General features: G+C 46.4%; 1 protein-coding gene across 7 annotated transcripts in view; it reads right to left on the reverse strand.

Moving 5' to 3' along the window:
• Positions 1-18,551, reverse strand: part of STX3 (syntaxin 3) — a 49,661-nt gene that overhangs the window by 5,497 nt on the left and 25,613 nt on the right. For 2 of the 7 annotated variants that reach the window (XM_051854392.2, XM_051854394.2), the window contains exons 3-10: positions 14,202-14,301; positions 11,886-11,960; positions 10,498-10,565; positions 9,386-9,494; positions 8,446-8,519; positions 8,130-8,264; positions 5,580-5,690; positions 3,999-4,112 (exon numbers count right to left, since the gene is read on the reverse strand). In XM_051854392.2, the coding sequence (XP_051710352.1) occupies positions 4,029-4,112; positions 5,580-5,690; positions 8,130-8,264; positions 8,446-8,519; positions 9,386-9,494; positions 10,498-10,565; positions 11,886-11,960; positions 14,202-14,301 (756 nt within the window). In that variant the 3' untranslated portion in view covers positions 3,999-4,028. Of the gene's footprint in view, positions 1-3,255; positions 3,813-3,998; positions 4,113-5,352; positions 5,464-5,579; positions 5,691-8,129; positions 8,265-8,445; positions 8,520-9,385; positions 9,495-10,497; positions 10,566-11,885; positions 11,961-14,201; positions 14,302-18,551 lie in introns of those variants that run through there. The other 5 variants (XM_051854409.2, XM_070064186.1, XM_051854397.2 and 2 more) reach the window with 4 other exon arrangements.

The raw sequence follows: 18,551 nt of genomic DNA on the forward strand, positions 1-18,551 counted from the left end.
AGGAAGCTCCTGGCTCCTGGCTTTGAACCAGACCATCTCTGGCCGTTGTGGCCATTTGATGAGTGAACTAGCAGATGGAAGATTTCAAGATCTCTCAATCAATCTTTCTCTCCCTCCTTCCCTCTCTTTCTCTCTTTCAAATAAATTTTAAAAAATTAAATTTTAAAAATAAATTTTAAAAAACAATAATTTTTTAAGTGGGGATAATAATACTATCCTAAAACTGTAGCTACACACAACTGAGGAGCGTAAACACTGGCTGCCTGCCTTCCTCCTGTTCAGAGACCGCTCTCTCCCTAAGGTGGAGAACAGATGGAAACAGAGAAAGAGGGTTGTCTGGGCCTAGGTGACAAACAGTCTTGACTTTATTAGGGATATGTAATATATCATGATGAGCATCTTAGTCACTCAGGAATCATTAATTTACACCCTGAATTCTTGAAACTAGGAATGGTAAAGGACACCATGAATTTCCAAGATGTCTTTCACCCGAGAGTATGGAAAGATAACTTACTATACCTTTTTAAAATGTTAATATCCTGTGTCAGAACAAGACTGAAATTTTACAAACAAAAATCCAAATGCCAGAAAAAAAAAAGGGAACTAATTAACTGCCTAAAAGGGTCACCTCATTGCTGCTTATCTCTCAAGATTAAGCTGAATGCTTAATGCTAAAATATCCTGATTTTCAGACCCTCTGTCATGTGGAAGGAAGAAGAAACACTAAATCAAATTAAATGAAGGGTCAGCTCTGGATATCCACATGGTAGTATAAATCAGATCTTTAAAATATGTGTATCTTTTACCTCAGTAATCCAACTTCTAGTTTCTCTTATAATGACAAGAAAATTAACATGGAAAAATATGTAAGGTTAGACACAGAGCAAAATAAAAACAGAAACCTTCAACAATAGGGAACTATTAAAAACTTGGGAGTATATCCACAGTCTCATGTTGAAAATTAGTTTTACATGGGGCCAGCATTGTGGCACAACAGGTTAAGCCACCAACTGTGACACTGGCATCCCATATCGGAGCACAGGTTCGAGTTCTGGATGCTTCACTTCCAATCCAGCTCCCTGCTAATATGCACGGGAAGAGCAGTTGTCTATACTCTTTAGGAACAGTGGTTTTTGTACTTATTACTTGTTTAATTCATTATTTAATAGAGGGTTAACCTTGTGATTATAAAATAAACTGAAAGTCACTGTAAAAATTAAAATAAAAAAATGAAGGAGGGGGAGGGGAGGGTGGAGAGTACCATTATGCCTTTAAATCTGTATATATGAAATTTGTTCATCCTATCAAATAAAAAATTTTTTAAAAAGAAAGAAAAGCAGTAAAAGATGGCCCAAGTACTTAGACACCTGCCACTCATGTGGCAGACTTGGATGGAGTTCCTGGCTTTGGCCTGGTCCAGATGTGACCATTGCGGCCATCTGAGGAGTGAACCAGCAGTTGGTAGCTCACTCACTCTCTCCATCCCCACCCTTAGAACTGCCTTTCAAATAAATAAACAACCTTTAAAAAAGTGAAAATTACTTTTACAAAGAGTTTAATGACATAGGCTGATGTTTATGATTTTATACCTGGATACAAAAATCACAAATATAGTTTGTACCATGTAAAACTATGAGTATATAACATGTCACAGGGTTATCAGCAATAATAGGAAAAGTTAATTTTCAGGGGCTGGTGCTGTGGTGTAGCAGGTAAAACCGCCGCCTGCAGTGCCAGCATCCAACATGGACACTGGTTCTTGTCATGGCTGCTCCACTTCCGCTCCAGCTCTCTGCTATTGCCTGGGAAAGCAGTAGAAGATGGCCCAAGTCCTTGGGCCCCTGCACCCAGGTGGGAGACCCGGAAGAAGCTCCTGGCTCCTGGCTTTGGATCAGCGCAGCTCTGGCCGTTGCAGCCAGTTGGGGAGTGCACCAGAGGATGGAAGACCTATCTCTCTATCTCTCTATCTCTCTCTCTCTCTGCCTCTCCTTCTCTTTCTGTGTAATTCTGACTTTCAAATAAATAAATAAATCTTTTAAAATAGTTAATTTTCATTCTTGCTGTATATTACAGGTTTTTTAATAATACATGCTTATTACAATAAAAGTATTTTCAAAAATTACAAAAGTCACTCTTGTACTAACTGCTGTTGAACTTGATTCAGCAGACCTATCCTTTTTTTTTTTTTTTTTTTTTTTTACAGGCAGAGTAGATAGTGAGAGAGAGAGAGACAGAGAGAAAGGTCTTCCTTTTTGCCGTTGGTTCAGCCTCCAATGGCCGCCACGGCCGGCACGCTGTGGCCAGTGCACCGCGCTGATCCGAAGCCAGGAGCCAGGTGCTTCTCCTGGTCTCCCATTGGGGTGCAAGGCCCAAGCACTTGGGCCATCCTCCACTGCACTCCCTGGCCACAGCAGAGAGCCTGCCTGGAAGAGGGGCAACCGGGACAGAATCCGGTGCCCCGACTGGGACTAGAACCTCGTGTGCCGGCCCCGCTAGGTGGAGGATTAGCCTAGTGAGCCGCGGCACCGGCCATAGACCTATCCTTTTTTTTAAAAAAAAATTTATGGCCGGTGCCGTGGCTCAATAAGCTAATCCTCCACCTAGCGGCGCTGGCACACTGGGTTCTAGTCCCGGTTGGGGCGCTGGATTCTGTCCCGGTTGCCCCTCTTCCAGGCCAGCTCTCTGCTGTGGCCCGGGAGTGCAGTGGAGGATGGCCCAAGTGCTTGGGCCCTGCACCCCATGGGAGACCAGGATAAGTACCTGGCTGCTGCCATTGGATCAGCGCGGTGCGTTGGCCGCGGCAGCCATTGGAGGGTGAACCAACGGCAAAGGAAGACCTTTCTCTCCTGTCTCTCTCTCTCTCACTGTCCACTCTGCCTGTCAAAAAAAAAAAAATTTTTTTTAAAGATAATCAATAGCCTAAATTTTAAAGCCACTATTCTCTAAGATCATCTACACTTTGTAGACAATGATAAATGGCTACCTTGTTTGACAAACAGAAGGTAATATGTAGTAAAAACCCTCCTAGGTCTACTGTCAGCTGTGTGCACTTGTCCCTGTTACTTCTCTTTAACACTGAATTTCTTTATCCATAAAGTGCATAATACTACTACTTATCACATAAGGCTGCTGTAAGCATTCAATAGCATGTATATAATGTGTTTAATACATTGTTTGGCACAACTCAGCACTCAGAATGTTCCCTATTATATCATTCAGGATCCAGCCAGCCATAAACAAAACTATACTCCCAAATCCCTATTCAAAGCTTCATTTACATTGAAAAGGATACAGAAAGCAAAGCTCAACACCCATGACAGCCAGTAAGAATTCAAAAGACAGACCACATCAAAACATAGATTGTACCTAATTATCTACCCATACTTCCTGCGTAAGTGGACTTAAAATGGGTGCTCAGGTATGCTAGGAGAGGTGGTGAAATACAGGACATGACAGGATAGATTTAAAGAATAGGGAGAAACAGCAGAGGCAGTACTGCAGCCAGAGTCAAGACAGAATTTTGGGGCTTAGCACTGTGGAAGAGCAGGTTAAGATGCCATCTGCAACACTGGCATCCCTTTTTGGGTGCCAGTTCATGCTGGATGCTCCAATTCCAATTCAGCTCCCTGTTAATGCTCCTGGGAAAGCGATGGAAGATGCCCCAAGTCTTTGAGCCCCTGTTACCCACAAGGGAGATTCCAATGGAGCTCCAGGGTCCCAGCTTCAGCCTGAGTGAGCCGCAGCCATTGCAGCCATTTAGGGAATGAACCAGCAGATGAAAGATTCTCTCTCTCTCTGCTTTTCAATTAAATCTTTCAAAAAAATAAAAAGAACAGCCTGTTAAAGAGATGAAAGAATCTACAAGATACTGAAAATTTTGAAAAAGTTTAGCATGTCCAAAGACAATCATAAGTGGAAAGAAACAGAATTTGAAATATGAGGCTAATTTCCTCAAAAAGGCAATCCACAGTCCCCGAGAGAATCATTCATTTACTTACATTTCACTGCAGCAGCCTTTTGGGGCACTCTTATTTCAGTGCAACAGAAAGTCCAATAATCAATGCTAAAATGCCCAGCAACACAACTACTATCACAATGATAATTATCAATTTCTGGAGAGAAGAACAAGACAAACAAAACCATATCATTAGTTTTCAAAAACAACGCATCCAAAAATCACCTCTCTCAACTCTACTAGAAAGCATCTTTTAGATCCAAATAAGCCTAACATCTCTCCATAAAGACATTCTTATAGGACATTTTACGTTTCTTAAGTGACTTCCTGGCTAGCAATGCCAGCAGATACAAATATGGAGCTTCCACACACTGTAATTTGCATATACCACCGATACAGTAAGAGCCACTATTATGGCACCTCTAAGCAGCAACTAGCCAATATAAAGGGACTGACTTTCCCTTTTCAAAAGGAAAAGTTAAAAACATTTTTTATATAGTCCTAATTTCCAGCTTCTGTCCATCTGTCTCCTTAAGTATATTTCTGTCTTTCAGATCCTGTATACTGAATGAATATCAGAAAGTTATGATCCAGCCTAAATTCCTAATATACAACAACTTTCCAGCTCCCTAAATCCCTGCATAAGCCATAAGTAAAGTTGGAAAAGAAACAAAGAACTGAAGAACAAAAACAGCAGAGCCCAAGAGAAACGATCAAAGAAGAGCCATTTAAAAAGCAGAAGCCTCCAGAGCTGGATACCCAGAGACCACTGGCAAAGAAGCTTAAAGTCCTCCAGCAACAGGGGCACCAAGAAGGGTGAGCAAATGCAACAGTGTGACAGAAAGAGCATGACTGGGATCTGATTTACAATCTCAGCCCCTCTACTTACTGGAAGCCTTGACCTCAGTTATTTAACCTCTGACCCTCAACTGTTCCATCTATAAGACAGAAAAAAATAGGTGCTCCATAAATATGAGCTAATGTTTACATAGCAATTAGCACAGTGCTGGGTTACAAGGTGGAGAAAAAGAGAGGTGGGGGGAGGGCTTGGGCTACTGCAGTGAAAAACAATGACATAAAGGTGTTTGATGAAGAGTCTAGTGTAATATCTGAAAGCTCCATTAGCTACATCCTGAAGATGAGTAGCAACACTTGGGCCATGCAACCATCCTACAGAACTGCCTTTCAAGTAAGTATGGGTTCTCGGGCGAAGTGCACATGAGCCAGATCCATGCAAGGCACACCTAGGAAGGAAGAGTAGGCAGCTAGTCTCTAGGAAAGACTAGGTAGAGGGTTGGAGAAGGCTAGGACAGAGAGAGAGGATATGGGCTCAAGGACACAGGTAGGAATGACCACAGAGAGGAGAAACAAGACCAGGCTGAGAGGAAAGGGCTCACCCTCCGGGCTTCACTCTGATACTTGACAGCCTTTTTGGTATCTGCCACGGCCCGCTCCACAAAGCCCACTGATTGGTCCATGTTGTTCTCAATACGGTCAATCATGGCTCCCTTTCCCCGGATGCGAGAAGCAGCAGTGGGAACAGAGATAGCGAAAGGGAAGAGAAACAGCAAGAGACGGCAAACCAAATGGACTCTCTTCTCTGGAAGCAGCAGGTGTATCTCACCTTCCGGGCCTGACTCTGGTATTTCACAGCTTTTTTAGTCTCATCTCGTGCCTTCTCCACATGGTCCACTGTGTGCATGACATTGAGCTCTATGTTATCTAACATCTCACCCTGCAAAGAACATTAGTCACATTCAATAAACCCACCCAGAATACAGTCCTACCTCATGTGGGGAAGGGTACTCTTATAATCTTCAGTGCTAACAGGAGCATTGCAAAAACCATGAGGCACAGCCTCCTGCAGGAACATTTCAAATTTCCCATGTGATTATCTGTGGCTTCCTAGTCCTTGGAGGTGGTCATTCATCCAAGAAACATTTACTGAATTACTTCTCTGTGACCAGTACCGTGCAGGGCACCAGGCACATACTATAGATGCTTGGTAAGTACACACACACACACACACACACAGGGAACCCCTCCCACTTTTTTTTTTTTTTTTTTTAACTTAAGCACATGGAGAGGAGCTCAAATAAGAATATCTCATGTTCTTAGGATATAATCGGCATGCTGGCCTCTTCTGGTCACCAGGAACTAAATCAACTATGCAGGCTGAACTGAGTTGGTTTACTACTGAAAACTAATACCTGGCATGCAGTAGGTGCTCTATAAATACATGAGGTTGGGAACTACTTCCTCTAAGAGATATTCCCAGGCTCCTTAAGTGGTAGTCACTGGGTTCACCCAAACTCCTGGGTTTTATCTGCCCCTCCAGACAGTGGTCTCAGAATAAGATGCCCACCCACTCCCAGCTGTTACTTCCTGACAGGGAAGTTTGGTCCCTCCACTTAATTCCTGAGCATCTTAGGACAGAAACTGCTCCCACCTACCCACACCTTCCCAACCCAACCCCATGGCTTTGTGGCAGTCTGTAAAGAGAGCAAGGCACTTACCATCACTTGAATCTCAATACCAGTTCCTCGGCAAGGCAGTGTGGGGGGAAAAAGAAGAGTGGGGACCAAGGGACTTTAGGAGTGGGTTCAAAGGCCTTAAGGGGGATGGGGGAAGGCACTCAGGCTCTGTACTGATTACAAACCAGTAGAGCAATATGTGGATTTCAACTAGGTTTTTACAACCTGTTTGCTAAGGAGAGTCCTCAATCCCATGCAGAAGGCACAGTGCTGAAGTTAATAGTGATCGTGGCACAGCACTATGACCCTGTGACCTAATCACTGGAAGCCATCTGACTGTGTGAAACTAACCCCATACACAGGCGATTAGAATTCCATCCCTGAGCAAGCATGCCTGGGACACAGCAAGCTGTCGAACTATGCACCAGGAGTGTTTCAAATATTTCTGTCAATATTTTATTAGTCCTCCACTTATGTTGTTGACTGTTCTTGTTCCTTAGCAAAAAGTGCCAAAATTCTTAGAGAAACACATATAAGTGAAAAATATAAAAACAGAAAACAGATAAAACCTGTTAGGTGGGGCCGGTGCTGTGGCATAGCAGGCTAAGACTCTGCCTGTGGTACTGGCAACCCATATGGGCACCAGTTCCTGTCCCAGATGCTCCTCTTCTGATCCAGTTCTCTGCTATGGCCTGAAAAAGCAGTAGAAGATACCCAACTGCGTGGACCCCTGCATCCACATGGGAGACCTGGAAAAAGCTGTTGGCTCCTGCCTTCGGATCGACCCAGCTCCAGTGGTTGCAGCCACTTGGGGAGTGAACCAGTGGATGGAAGACCTTTCTGTCTGTCCTTCTCTCTTTCTGTAACTCTACCTCTCAAATAAAAAAAATAAAAAATATATATATATATATTTTTGACAGGCAGAGTGGACAGTGAGAGAGAGAGACAGAGAGAAAGGTCTTCCTTTGCCATTGGTTCACCCTCCAATGGTCGCCGCGGCCGGCACGCTGTGGCCGGCGCACCGCGCTGATCCAAAGGCAGGAGCCAGGTGCTTCTCCTGGTCTCCCATGGGGTGCAGGGCCCAAGCACTTGGGCCATCCTCCACTGCACTCCCTGGCCACAGCAGAGAGCTGGCCTGGAAGAGGGGCAACCAGGACAGAATCCGGCGCCCCGACCAGAACTAGAACCCGGTGTGCCAGCGCCGCAGGCAGAGGATTAGCCTATTGAGCTGCGGCGCCAGCCAAAAAAGTAAAAAATATTTTTAAAAAACCTGTTAGGTGTTACCAGTGAACTGGAGAAAAGATCACAGATTCTCAGTGCCATCAGTGTAACAGGTCATATCAAGAGACTGCTTTAAGGCATCTTTATTAAGAACCCGTATCTCAAAGTTTAAAAAAAAGGATCCCAAGTCTGGGGCAACTAGGTACTTGGCAGAGCACATTAAACCCTGTACTGCCTAGACATGACTGAGGCCAAAGCAACAGGCAAGAAAGACAAGGCTGAGAGCCCCTGCAGGCCAGCATTTGATAAGAATTCCCCCGTCTCCCTGGAATACTGGAATTCTGTTACCCCACTGCACAAATCCCCAGTGAGTCTCCTCTCACACCTCAGCCAGCTTCCAGCATGCCCTTCCTCGCTGTTCTCCCGGGAGCCTGTACTCTCCTCTCTGCCCTCCCAACTCTGGGCCTCGCTGCGGTTACCTGATTCTCCACCAGCATGGCGATGTCCATAAACATGTCGTGAAGCTCCTTGATGCTGCTCTCCAGCCTCACGATGTCCTTGTGCCGACCCTCGATCTCACTGAGTGCTTGTTTGGAAATCTGGGAGTCGATGATCTACAAGAGGCCACACCCAGGCCATCAGTCACCCCCACAACACACACTCCAGATGAGCCTCTCACCTCCCCTGGCTGCCTGCAGCTGCCACTCACCCTTAACCTGCTAGACTGCGCGAAGCTCCACAGAGGCGGCTCGCGTCACAAGAAGGGTGTGCCATCCCCATACCCAAGGCACTCACCCCAGAGGTGAAGATGGCTGGGTTGCCACTCTCTAACATCTCCTCCAGTTCCTCATCTGTTGTCTTTTTGCCAGCTTTATAACAAAAGATCAAATATAAGATCAAAGCACTGAACACCATTTGTAAAGTTCCCTGAAGACTAGGAATGTGAGGACTTCCCTATAAAGACCATGGCCTCTACAACCCTCCCCCAATAGTATCCCAATGCACTTTGCTTCTGATTTGTCCCTTAACCTATCCACCCTTGACATTATCAGCAATTAACTTCCTAAAGCACATATCTGATCACATGATGTTCCACCAGCTTAGAACATTTACAGCTCCGTTCACTACAGCACAGTGTCCAAGGCCCTCATGACCGAGCTGGTGCAAGGGGAAGCCCTCCTTCAATCCATCTTAATCATTCATCGCCACACCTTCTTCCCAGACCCTGGACAGTGTGTAATTCTAAGCATACTTGCTTTTTCTTGATTACATCTTTATTCATACACTCCCTCCCACTTGGAGCATGTTCCACCCCACAGAGCCCTGCTTTCCACATTACTGAAGGGCATGGCTTTTGTCATTTCTTTATTCCTCAAAGCAACCAGCACCATACCATGTACTCCATAACTGTGCTTTGCTGTCAAATAGACAGGAAAAAGGAGGTATTGAAAGAAAACAATCATTTCGAAAAATTACTCATTGGGGCCAGCGCTGTGGCGTAGGGGGTAAAACCACCGCCTGCAGTGCCAGCATCCCATATGGGCGCCAGTTCGAGACCCGGCTGCTCCACTTCCATGGCAGAGCTACAACCTCTGTGCTGGGCCTGGATGAAAAACAAGGACACAGAAGCTCCCAGGAGAGCTGCTGCCTGGTCTCCCGAGGTCTCACAAGTGGAGATGGGAAACCATGCAGCAGGAAAAGGTGGAGGAGCACAGACCAAACTTCAAATACATACTGATTTCAAGCTGCCGCTGGATTCTCCCTTTGCTGCGTTCACGGAAGTCCACCTGAGCTTCGTTGTATTTGGTCATCACCTCCACAAACTTCCGGGAGAGGACAGAGTGCTGCAGGAGTAACGTTACGATAGAGTAAGCCCCCAGGAGGTGGGGGAGGGGAGGAGTCTATGACTATTGGAGAGCTCCCCCCAACACACACACAGCAGCATGGACCTGGAATCAAAAGACCAGGACTAAGAGCCAGCTCTTTGTTTCCTAGTTCTGTGCCGTTGCGAGAGTCTACTGCCTTCTCCAAAGCAGGGTTTCAGCACCACAGGGTAATGGTGTGACCAAAGGAGACAATCTCTAGAATGCTCAAAGCCCTTCAGCCTCTTGTCTTGCCATCCAAAGCTGCCACTCTTCCTTCCCATATGGAACACTTACAAAGATCCTTGCGTTCTTACCCTAACTGATCTCAACTTTTCTTGCTTATAAGTGGATGCATCAGCTCAACAGCTCTGGATGCCTAAGCACAAACCTTCATAATTTTTATATGCTTTGCCCATGTTTCAGCACTGAGCCCTACTAGTTTCTTCTCTGCAAAATCAAGCAGATTTTTATGCTTTTTTAAAAATTTAGTACTGCCATGGATTCAGATCAAAATCACGGCCAAAAACAAACAAAAAAAAATACCCTAACTGGGGCTGGTGTTGTGGCATAGCAGGTAAGGCCACCACCTGCAGTGCCAGCATCCCAGCACCAGTTTGAGTCCTGGCTGCTCCACTGCTGATCCAGCTCTCTGCTATGGCCTGGGAAGGCAGTAGAGAATGGCCCAAGTCCTTGGGCCCCTGCACCCACATGGGAGACCCAAAAGAAGCTCCTGGCTCCTGGCTTCGGATCGGCACAGCTCCAGCCATTGCAGTCAACTGGTGAGTGAGCCAGCAGATGGAAGACCTTTCTCCCTCTCTCTCTACCTCTCCGCCTTTCTACCTCTGCAACTCTGTCTTTCAAATACATAAATAAATCTTTAAAAAATAAAATGGAAAAAAAAAAAAAAAACCCTAACTACTAGCCTCTCACTTCTTCCACACAATACTGGACTAGATGATTGTCAGACCTAGAGAGACCTTACCTGAGATTTCCTAATCCGAAGGTCTGCAGATGACCGGACCTCATCTTCTTCAATGTGCCTCTCCATGCCTGGAAAGGAAAGGAAAGTTTTTCCAGCAACACATCTGCTCTTCCTTCCAAGAAACACTCTTTTCAATGTAAATCTCCTGGGTCACTCTCACATAGCAGGTGTAAAAATTGGCAGAAGTCGTCTCAAAAAGTCAGTTCAAATGTAAGCCCCAGCAGTTGGAGTCTGCACCCTTTACTATTACCAGGTCTCACCATAATAGTTAACAGTATAGATCTTGGTCACCATTAGGGTCGGGCTCATATATGCTGCCACTTACTAGCTGCATGGCTATAAGAAAACCACATAACCTCTCTTAATGTTCCTGTCCCCTCACCTGAGAAACAGAAAAAACGGCAGCATCTCCCTCCAGATCTGATGTGAACATTAAATGAGTTGAACATGGAGTGCTTAATAATGGCAGGCACACTATCATTGTTATTATTAGAAGCTGCAACGGCACCCCCACCCCAATGAAAACAGTTTTGGGGGGCTGGCATTGTGGCTTAGCAGGTAAAGCTGCTGCCTGCATTGCCAGCATCCCATATGGGAGCCAGTTTGAGACCCAGAAGCTCTACTTCCAATCTAGCTCTCTGCCATGGCCTGAGAAAGCAGTAGAAGATTCTTGGGGCCCTGCACCTGCATGGGAGACCTGGAAGAAGCTTCTGGCTCCTGGCTTCAGATCAGCCCAGTTCCGGCCATTGTGGCCATTTGGGGAGTGAACCAGTGGATGGGAGTCCTCTCTCTCTCTCTCTCTCTCCCTCCCCCCCCCCCCCCCCGCCTTTCAAATAAATAAATAAATCTTTTAAAAAATAGTTTGGGAGAATAAATGGTAAGTTGTGTTCCAACAGTATACATTAACAAATATATTGGGCAAGAATGAAGACTGTAACCATGGAGTGGAACTATGTAAACTTTTGGGCCCCTGGGAAAAGTGAATTCATGAACTATGCTCTAATGTGGTGGGAGTGGCAATGGGAGGACAATACCTTTAGAAACACTACTGTTCCAACTTATGTAGGCACTGGGAAGTGCAGACAGTAAAGAAAGTTGAGGGACTAAACTAGAGGACCAGGATGCACAACTACTCAGTAGCTGAGAGCACATTTTTATTCTCATTGACTAACTTCAATTCTGGACTCTTAACTACAGTCAAGATTCAAGAAGCAGTAAATTTCTGGGGCTACAATAGGTCACCGCAGGGATAAAGCCCAACCCATAAGCAAAGATGGACAAGTGGTGTCCTTCCCACCAAGATGAGTTTCAGTTCAGCAGAGCTGGACTCTGGGGAGCGGAGACAGATGGTGTTAGGGGCTGGCCGGTTCCTCTTTCCCCTTGCTTACTCTTCAGCTTGTTCCGGACGTTGTTGGCTCTTTTCTTGATCTCAGTTGTGAGCTGCTCTAGGTCATCCTTGGTTTCTAGGTACAAAGGCAGGCAGAATCAGTTAGAAAGGAAAGGACTAACCGCTTTGTGAGGTACATTGATCAACAGAGGCTGTGGGGCAGTTTGATGGGCACTTGTTACCCACAGCAGAACTGATCCCAGTATGCTCCCCACGATTTGTCATTAGAATCACAGAGAGCTTATTTTTAAAAGGCATTTCCTAGGCACTCTGTCCAAGACCTGCAGAATAAAAACACACCAGGTAGGGGGACGAGAATCTTCCTTCTTAACAAACTTTCCCAAGAAATTCTCCAGCACACAAAAACCTGAGAATCTTGCTTTTACAGAAAATAATTTGGCTTACCATGAAGACTATCTCAGAAGGTGTGAGACAGCTTTATGAGACTTCTAGGGAAGAGATTTCACCAAGTCTCATCAACTTAGAATGAACCAAATATTTACGATATATCTAATTCATGCCCCGAACTGCTCTTTTTTTTTTTTAATTTTTTTTTTTTTTTTGACAGGCAGAGTGGACAGTGAGAGAGAGAGAGAGAGAGAGAGACACAGAGAAAAAGTCTTCCTTTGCCGTTGGTTCACCCTCCAATGGCCACCACGGCCAGCGCGCTGTGGCCGGCGCATCACGCTGATCCGATGGCAGGAGCCAGGTACTTCTCCTGGTCTCCCATGGGGTGCAGGGCCCAAGGACTTGGGCCATCCTCCACTGCACTCCCTGGCCACAGCAGAGAGCTGGCTGGAAGAGGGGCAACCGGGACAGAATCTGGTGCCCCGACCGGGACTAGAACCCGGTGTGCTGGCGCTGCAAGGTGGAGGATTAGCCTAGTGAGCCGCGGCGCCGGCCCCCGAACTGCTCTTTGATGGTAACAACTAAGAGCACTGATTTAGAAACCATCTTTCAGGGGTAGGCAATTGGCATAGTGGTGAAGACACTGCTTAGGAGGCCCACAATCCTTAACTGAGTGCCTAGGTTTGACCACCAGCTCCACTCCCAATTCCAGATTCCTGCCACTGCATTCAGAGGCAACAGATTATGGCTTAAGTGGTTGGGTCCCAAATTCTCAGAGGGGAGATCCAGGGTTCCCAGCTACTGACTTCAGCCTGGCCCTCCCCTAGCCATCACAGGCATTTGGGGAGGAAATGAGCAGATGGAAGACATCTCTCTCTCTGCCTCCCTGCTTTTCAAATAAATGTATTTTAAAAATCCTTAAGCACCTACTACAAGCTTGGAACATATCCAGAAGATACAAAACCTGCCTACAAGGTGCTCAGAGTCCAGTAGAGCACAATGGAGAAATAAGTCAGCAATCCTAGTATGTGCTGTGGAGTAGAGTGTGATTTCTGGTCAAGGTGTGCACAAGGTAGTAGGAAGGGCTCTTTAGCATGGCTTCCACGGGCTGGGAAAACTTCTAAAGGTGGAGAGAGTAGGGCTGGCCTCAGTGGAGGACAGAGAGTTGACTACGTGGAGAAGGAGACTCAGAGTGGGAATGTCAACGAGAAGGAATAATACATAAAAGGTAAGAGGGAAAAGGAAGCATTTGGGAAACAGTCAGAGCTTAGTCTGACTAAAATGCAAGAATCATGAGGGGGAAGTGGCAGAAGAAAAGGGTGGGGAGGAAGCCACGGACATGACCAGGACAGTTTGGATATGCTCTGCTAGAACAGTTCAACTTTAATATTCAGGTTCTAGAGAGCCACTTAGAAAAGGGAAAGTGTGAATTCAAATTAAGGAACCAAAAATATAACCCTAAACCCTACTGTAAAAACACTTAAAAACTAGGAGGAGAGAGATGTTGTCCTCAACGGTGGTAACAAACAGGAGTTCAGGGATGGGAAGGATTCTTGTGAACGTGAACCATGCTGGAATACCTCATGAGGAAAAAATACACTTGACCTGGCAGGACTGAGAAAGGGAGTTGGGAATGTATCTCAAGCAGGAGAAATAGTGCAAGCCGAGGTGCAGAGGTGAGACAGAGCACGGGCATGTGAGAAGCAGCGAGATCATTGCTAGTCACATGAGGGACTAGCTGAGACAAGAGGAAGACCTGCCTCTTAGTGTGGCCATGAAAAGAGCTGACTGCAGCTGGATCCTGGAAGCCCAGAGAAGCTAAAGGAAACAGAAGGGTGATGTGTACATTGGTGCAGTGTGATGTGTACATTCCCCAGCTGTTCACAGAAAGAGAGGAGGGAAACAAGCCTGGCTCTACCCCAACACAAAGGGCCACTTCTAGGTGACTGGGCGTTGAGTACACACTCACTTGGCTCTGGAATTGGTGCAGAAAGAATGATACTGTAGAGTTTCTTGGCCTCCTCCACGTGCTCTGAGATCTTGTCAATGTTGAGCCGAGTTTCTTCAATCTATAACCAGAAGAAGAATGAGCTTCATCACCAGAGGAAGAACATGTCCACGGCAGAGAACACTTAGCAGAGCTCCCTGCTGAAAGCCAACCACCTTCTGGCTTGAGGAAGCAGAGGAATCCTGAAAGGCTCCAGCTGCCCACTGCGTGCCTGCTCCATAATCAGAAAAACTAATCCCAACAGAGCAGAGGTACTGCTTCCTCAGAGGAACACCCCGCCCACCTTGGATGGCAGGATTCAGGCCAGAGCCAAGAAGAGCCAGGAAAACCCAGGAAGACTAGCCAGAGGGAGGGCCAGAAAACCTCATCAGGCTTTTCCCACAGCCACAAAAAGTGACACCAGAAGAGAGTGAGGCTAGAGAGAGGAGGAACAAGAAAGGAGGGAAAGAAGGTGAGAATAAACCTAAAGAGTGGAAAACAAAGAAGAGAGAGAGAAACAAAGACGACAGAGATGGAGAGATCAAGCAGTGACCATCTGAAGAGCCAGCCCCAGCCTCCCCTGGACATACACCTGGGTGGAAGGGCTCTCACTAGGTGATTCCCACAGGTATTAGGAGGCAGAGGTCTGAGTCATGGTGCATATCTACACATTCCTAAGATTCCTGACTGTACAAGGTGGGTATCATAAAATACTTCCAGAAGCCCTTTCTGTCCATACAGGCAACACCACAAGACATTGCTCCATGAGTATCGTAAAGCTTTTTTTTTTTTTTTGACAGAGTGGACAGAGAGAGAGACAGAGAGAAGAGAAAGGTCTTCCTTTTGTCGTTGGTTCACCCTCCAATGGCTGCTGCGGCTGGCACACCGCGCTGATCCGATGGCAGGAGCCAGGTGCTTCTCCTGGTCTCCCATGGGGTATAGGGCCCAAGCACTTGGGCCATCCTCCTCTGCACTCCCTGGCCACAGCAGAGAGCTGGACTGGAAGAGGGGCAACCAGGACAGAATCCAGCGCCCCAACTGGGACTAGAACCCGGCGTGCTGCCGCAGCAAGGCGGAGGATTAGCCTAGTGAGCCACGGTGCCGGCTCCATGAGTATCAAAAGCAACCTTAGCTCCCCCTTCAAAGGCACCATGGCTCCTTCTGCAGTGGAAGCAAACATACAGGGAGCAGCAAAGCAAAGAGAGACCTCAGACCAGCAGCAGACCCTCAGTGCCCAAACCAGGTCATGTCAGCACTGCCACAATTAACCAACAGAAGTCTTGCAAAACACCTCACAGTGGGATCTTATCTGAAATGCAACAGAAATACAACTCCATGTACATGTTTCCTTCAAGGGGATGATTCATCACTTCTTAAAAAGCGGATTGTAGTTCTCCAAGTTGCACAGAAAATAGGAGAAATAAAACTTGAGCTCTCGGAGGAAGGGAATCTCATTTTTTTTTTTTTTTTTTTTGACAGGCAGAGTGGACATTGAGACACAGAGAGAAAGGTCTTCCTTTGCCGTTGGTTCACCCCCAAATGGCCGCTACAGCCAGCGTACCGCACTGATCCAAAGCCAGGAGCCAGGTACTTATCCTGGTCTCCCATGGGGTGCAGGGCCCAAGCACTTGGGCCATCCTCCACTGCACTCCTGGGCCACAGCAGAGAGCTGGCCTGGAAGAGGGGCAACCGGGATAGAATCCAGCGCCCTGACCGGGACTAGAACCCGGTGTGCCGGCGCCGCAAGGCGGAGGATTAGCCTAGTGAGTCGTGGCGCCGGCCTCATTATGTTCTTAGACCTATACATCATATTCAATGTTATTAAAATAAAAAAAAAAAAAACACCTTGAGCTCCCTAACCCTCAAATCTGTACTTCTGTCACGGGGATAAGGGATGTTCCCCTCTACATATACACTGGCTTAGATGTGCCACAGTTTGAGAGTACAATCACTTATTTAAAGATGGAGAATACAACTGGGAATACTGTTTCCATTAGAGCTAAAATTTTTTTCTTTAATTCTCCATGCTGTTTCTCTTTCAGCAGAATCCCAAGTCTACCCAACTATAAAAAGGGCCTGTGTCAGCGCTGTGGCACAGCGGGTTAAAGCCCTGGCCTCGAGCGCCTGCATCCCATATGGGCACCTGTTCTAGTCCCGGCTGCTCCTCTTCTGATCCCGCTCTCTGCTATATCCTGGGATAGCAGCAGAAGACGGCCCAAGTCCTTGGGCCTCTGCACTCACGTGGGAGACCCAGAAGAAGCTCCTGGTTCCTGACTTCAGATCAGCGCAGCTCCAGCCATTGTGGCCGTTTGGGGAGTGAACCAGCAGATGGAAGACTTTTCTCTCTGTCTCTATCTTTCTCTGTAACTCTTTCAAATAAATAAAATAGTCAATCTTAAAAGGGGGGGGGCCTGTGTCACCACCTGTGAACACTTGACAGTGTCTACTGCAGTCACCTCGGAATCTGGCCCTTGAGCAACCCAGAAATTACCACCTCCCCTCTCTTCCCCTTTCTCTGTCACATCAACTTGCAACAAGGGGATATCATTGCATCATGCCATGTTTCCACTTCCATCATATGTCCTGCCAAAGCAACTGTATGGTTTATAGGATTAAGAAAAAAGCCTTTTAAGAATAAAATGCACTAACCATTTAAAAAGTTTAATCAGGGTGGGCATTTGGCGTAGCAGTTAAGATACCAGTTAGGATACCTGTGTCCCATATTGGAGTGCCTGAGTTTATATCTAAATCCTGCTAACACAGATCCTGGGAGGCAGCAGGTGATGGCTCACAGGACTGGGTTCATACTACCAGCATGGGAGACCTAGGTTGAGTTCTTGGTTCCTGGCTTCAGTCCCAACTATGGCCGTTACAGGCATGTGAAGAGAGAACCAGCAGATGGGAGCCTGTTCATACTCACTAGCTCTGTGTGTGGGTGTGATGTGGGTGTCTGTGTCTGTCTATCTGTCTCTCAATAAACTTAGAAAAATCTTCTGGAAAAGTGATGAAATGAAGTGCATGCTGACCCAAAGTTTAGTCAATGGTAGAAAAACATGAGATAGGCCATTTCTAGGATGAAAGTGCAGCACCTGACCCTCAGTGCTGCCCCAGGCATTCTGGGACTGCAGAGTAGATGCTCCTCTGGTTTTTGCTTTGTTTTTTTAAGATTTATTTATTTTTATTTCAAAGACAGAGTTGCAGGGGCGGGGGGTGGGGAGAGAAAGGTCCTCCATCCATTGGCCCACTTCCTAGACGGCCGCAAGGGCTGTGCTGATCCGGAGCCAGGAGCTTCTTCCGGGTCTCCCACGTGGGTGCAGGGGCCCAAGAACCCGGACCACCCCCCCACTGCCCTCCTAGGCCACAGCAGAGAGCCAGAATGGAGGCGAAACAGCCGGGACCCAAACCAGCACCCACACAGGACGCCAGCACTGCAGGCGGCAGCCCCAACCGCTAAGCTACAGCACTGGCCCCGCATCTGGTATTAAGAAAAGCTGGGTGCTGGATGTTTACGACTTCAGGATGAGCAACTGCCTTTTTCTTTTTGAACTTCATGTCTTCTATTTTTCTTGGAAGTGTTGGTTTTCCTCAAAGGTTACTTTCTGAGTATCTCATGGAGGCAGCTACATGTGATTTCCTTGTGTGCATTTGCCAGACGAGCAAAAATTCACGTGGGGTGAAGGTGCAAGGAATCTAGAAGAAAACTGGCAAAGGCCAACCTCAAAGTCAAGCTATTTGTATGAGTCTGTGGTTAAGCACACTGACATTACCCTATACTAGCATATGTTTAAGAACTGATGTTGATTCAACATATATCTCTACCAGAAACGAGGCTAGGCCCCTCACAGAACTTTTGAGAGGTTCCCATCATTTTTTCCTTTTTACACATGAGAACACTAAGGCTCAAAAACTAGAGGAACTTAATCCAGTCCATACTGCAGAGAGGGGCAAAGCTTGAGGTCTGAACCCAGGCAGCTGCCTCCTGAGTCAGGTAAACATGGAAGAACCACCTACTCTGTCTTCTCTCCAAAGTTCACATGTGTGCAGCCTACACCAGGTTCACATTCAACATAGTGTTTCATAAGCGTGCTTCAGTCCTATTTCACAGAGATCATGAACCTCATTTCATTTTCCTCTAACCATGTCTCCCAGTAGAGGGCTTTTTTACACAATAAGCACCCAAGAAATACTGCTAAGAGAACCAATACAAACTCACTTTTTAACAAAGCACTAGTCTAAATCTGCAACAGATACATCTCCATTACTAAATGTTGCTTTTTAAAATGCAATTTTCAATAATGTGCCAATAATATAGGAATCAAGAAAATAAGGACT

The sequence above is a fragment of the Oryctolagus cuniculus genome, chromosome 1 (genome assembly GCF_964237555.1).
Source record: "Oryctolagus cuniculus chromosome 1, mOryCun1.1, whole genome shotgun sequence".
In the NCBI taxonomy this organism is placed as follows: Eukaryota; Metazoa; Chordata; class Mammalia; order Lagomorpha; family Leporidae; genus Oryctolagus; species Oryctolagus cuniculus.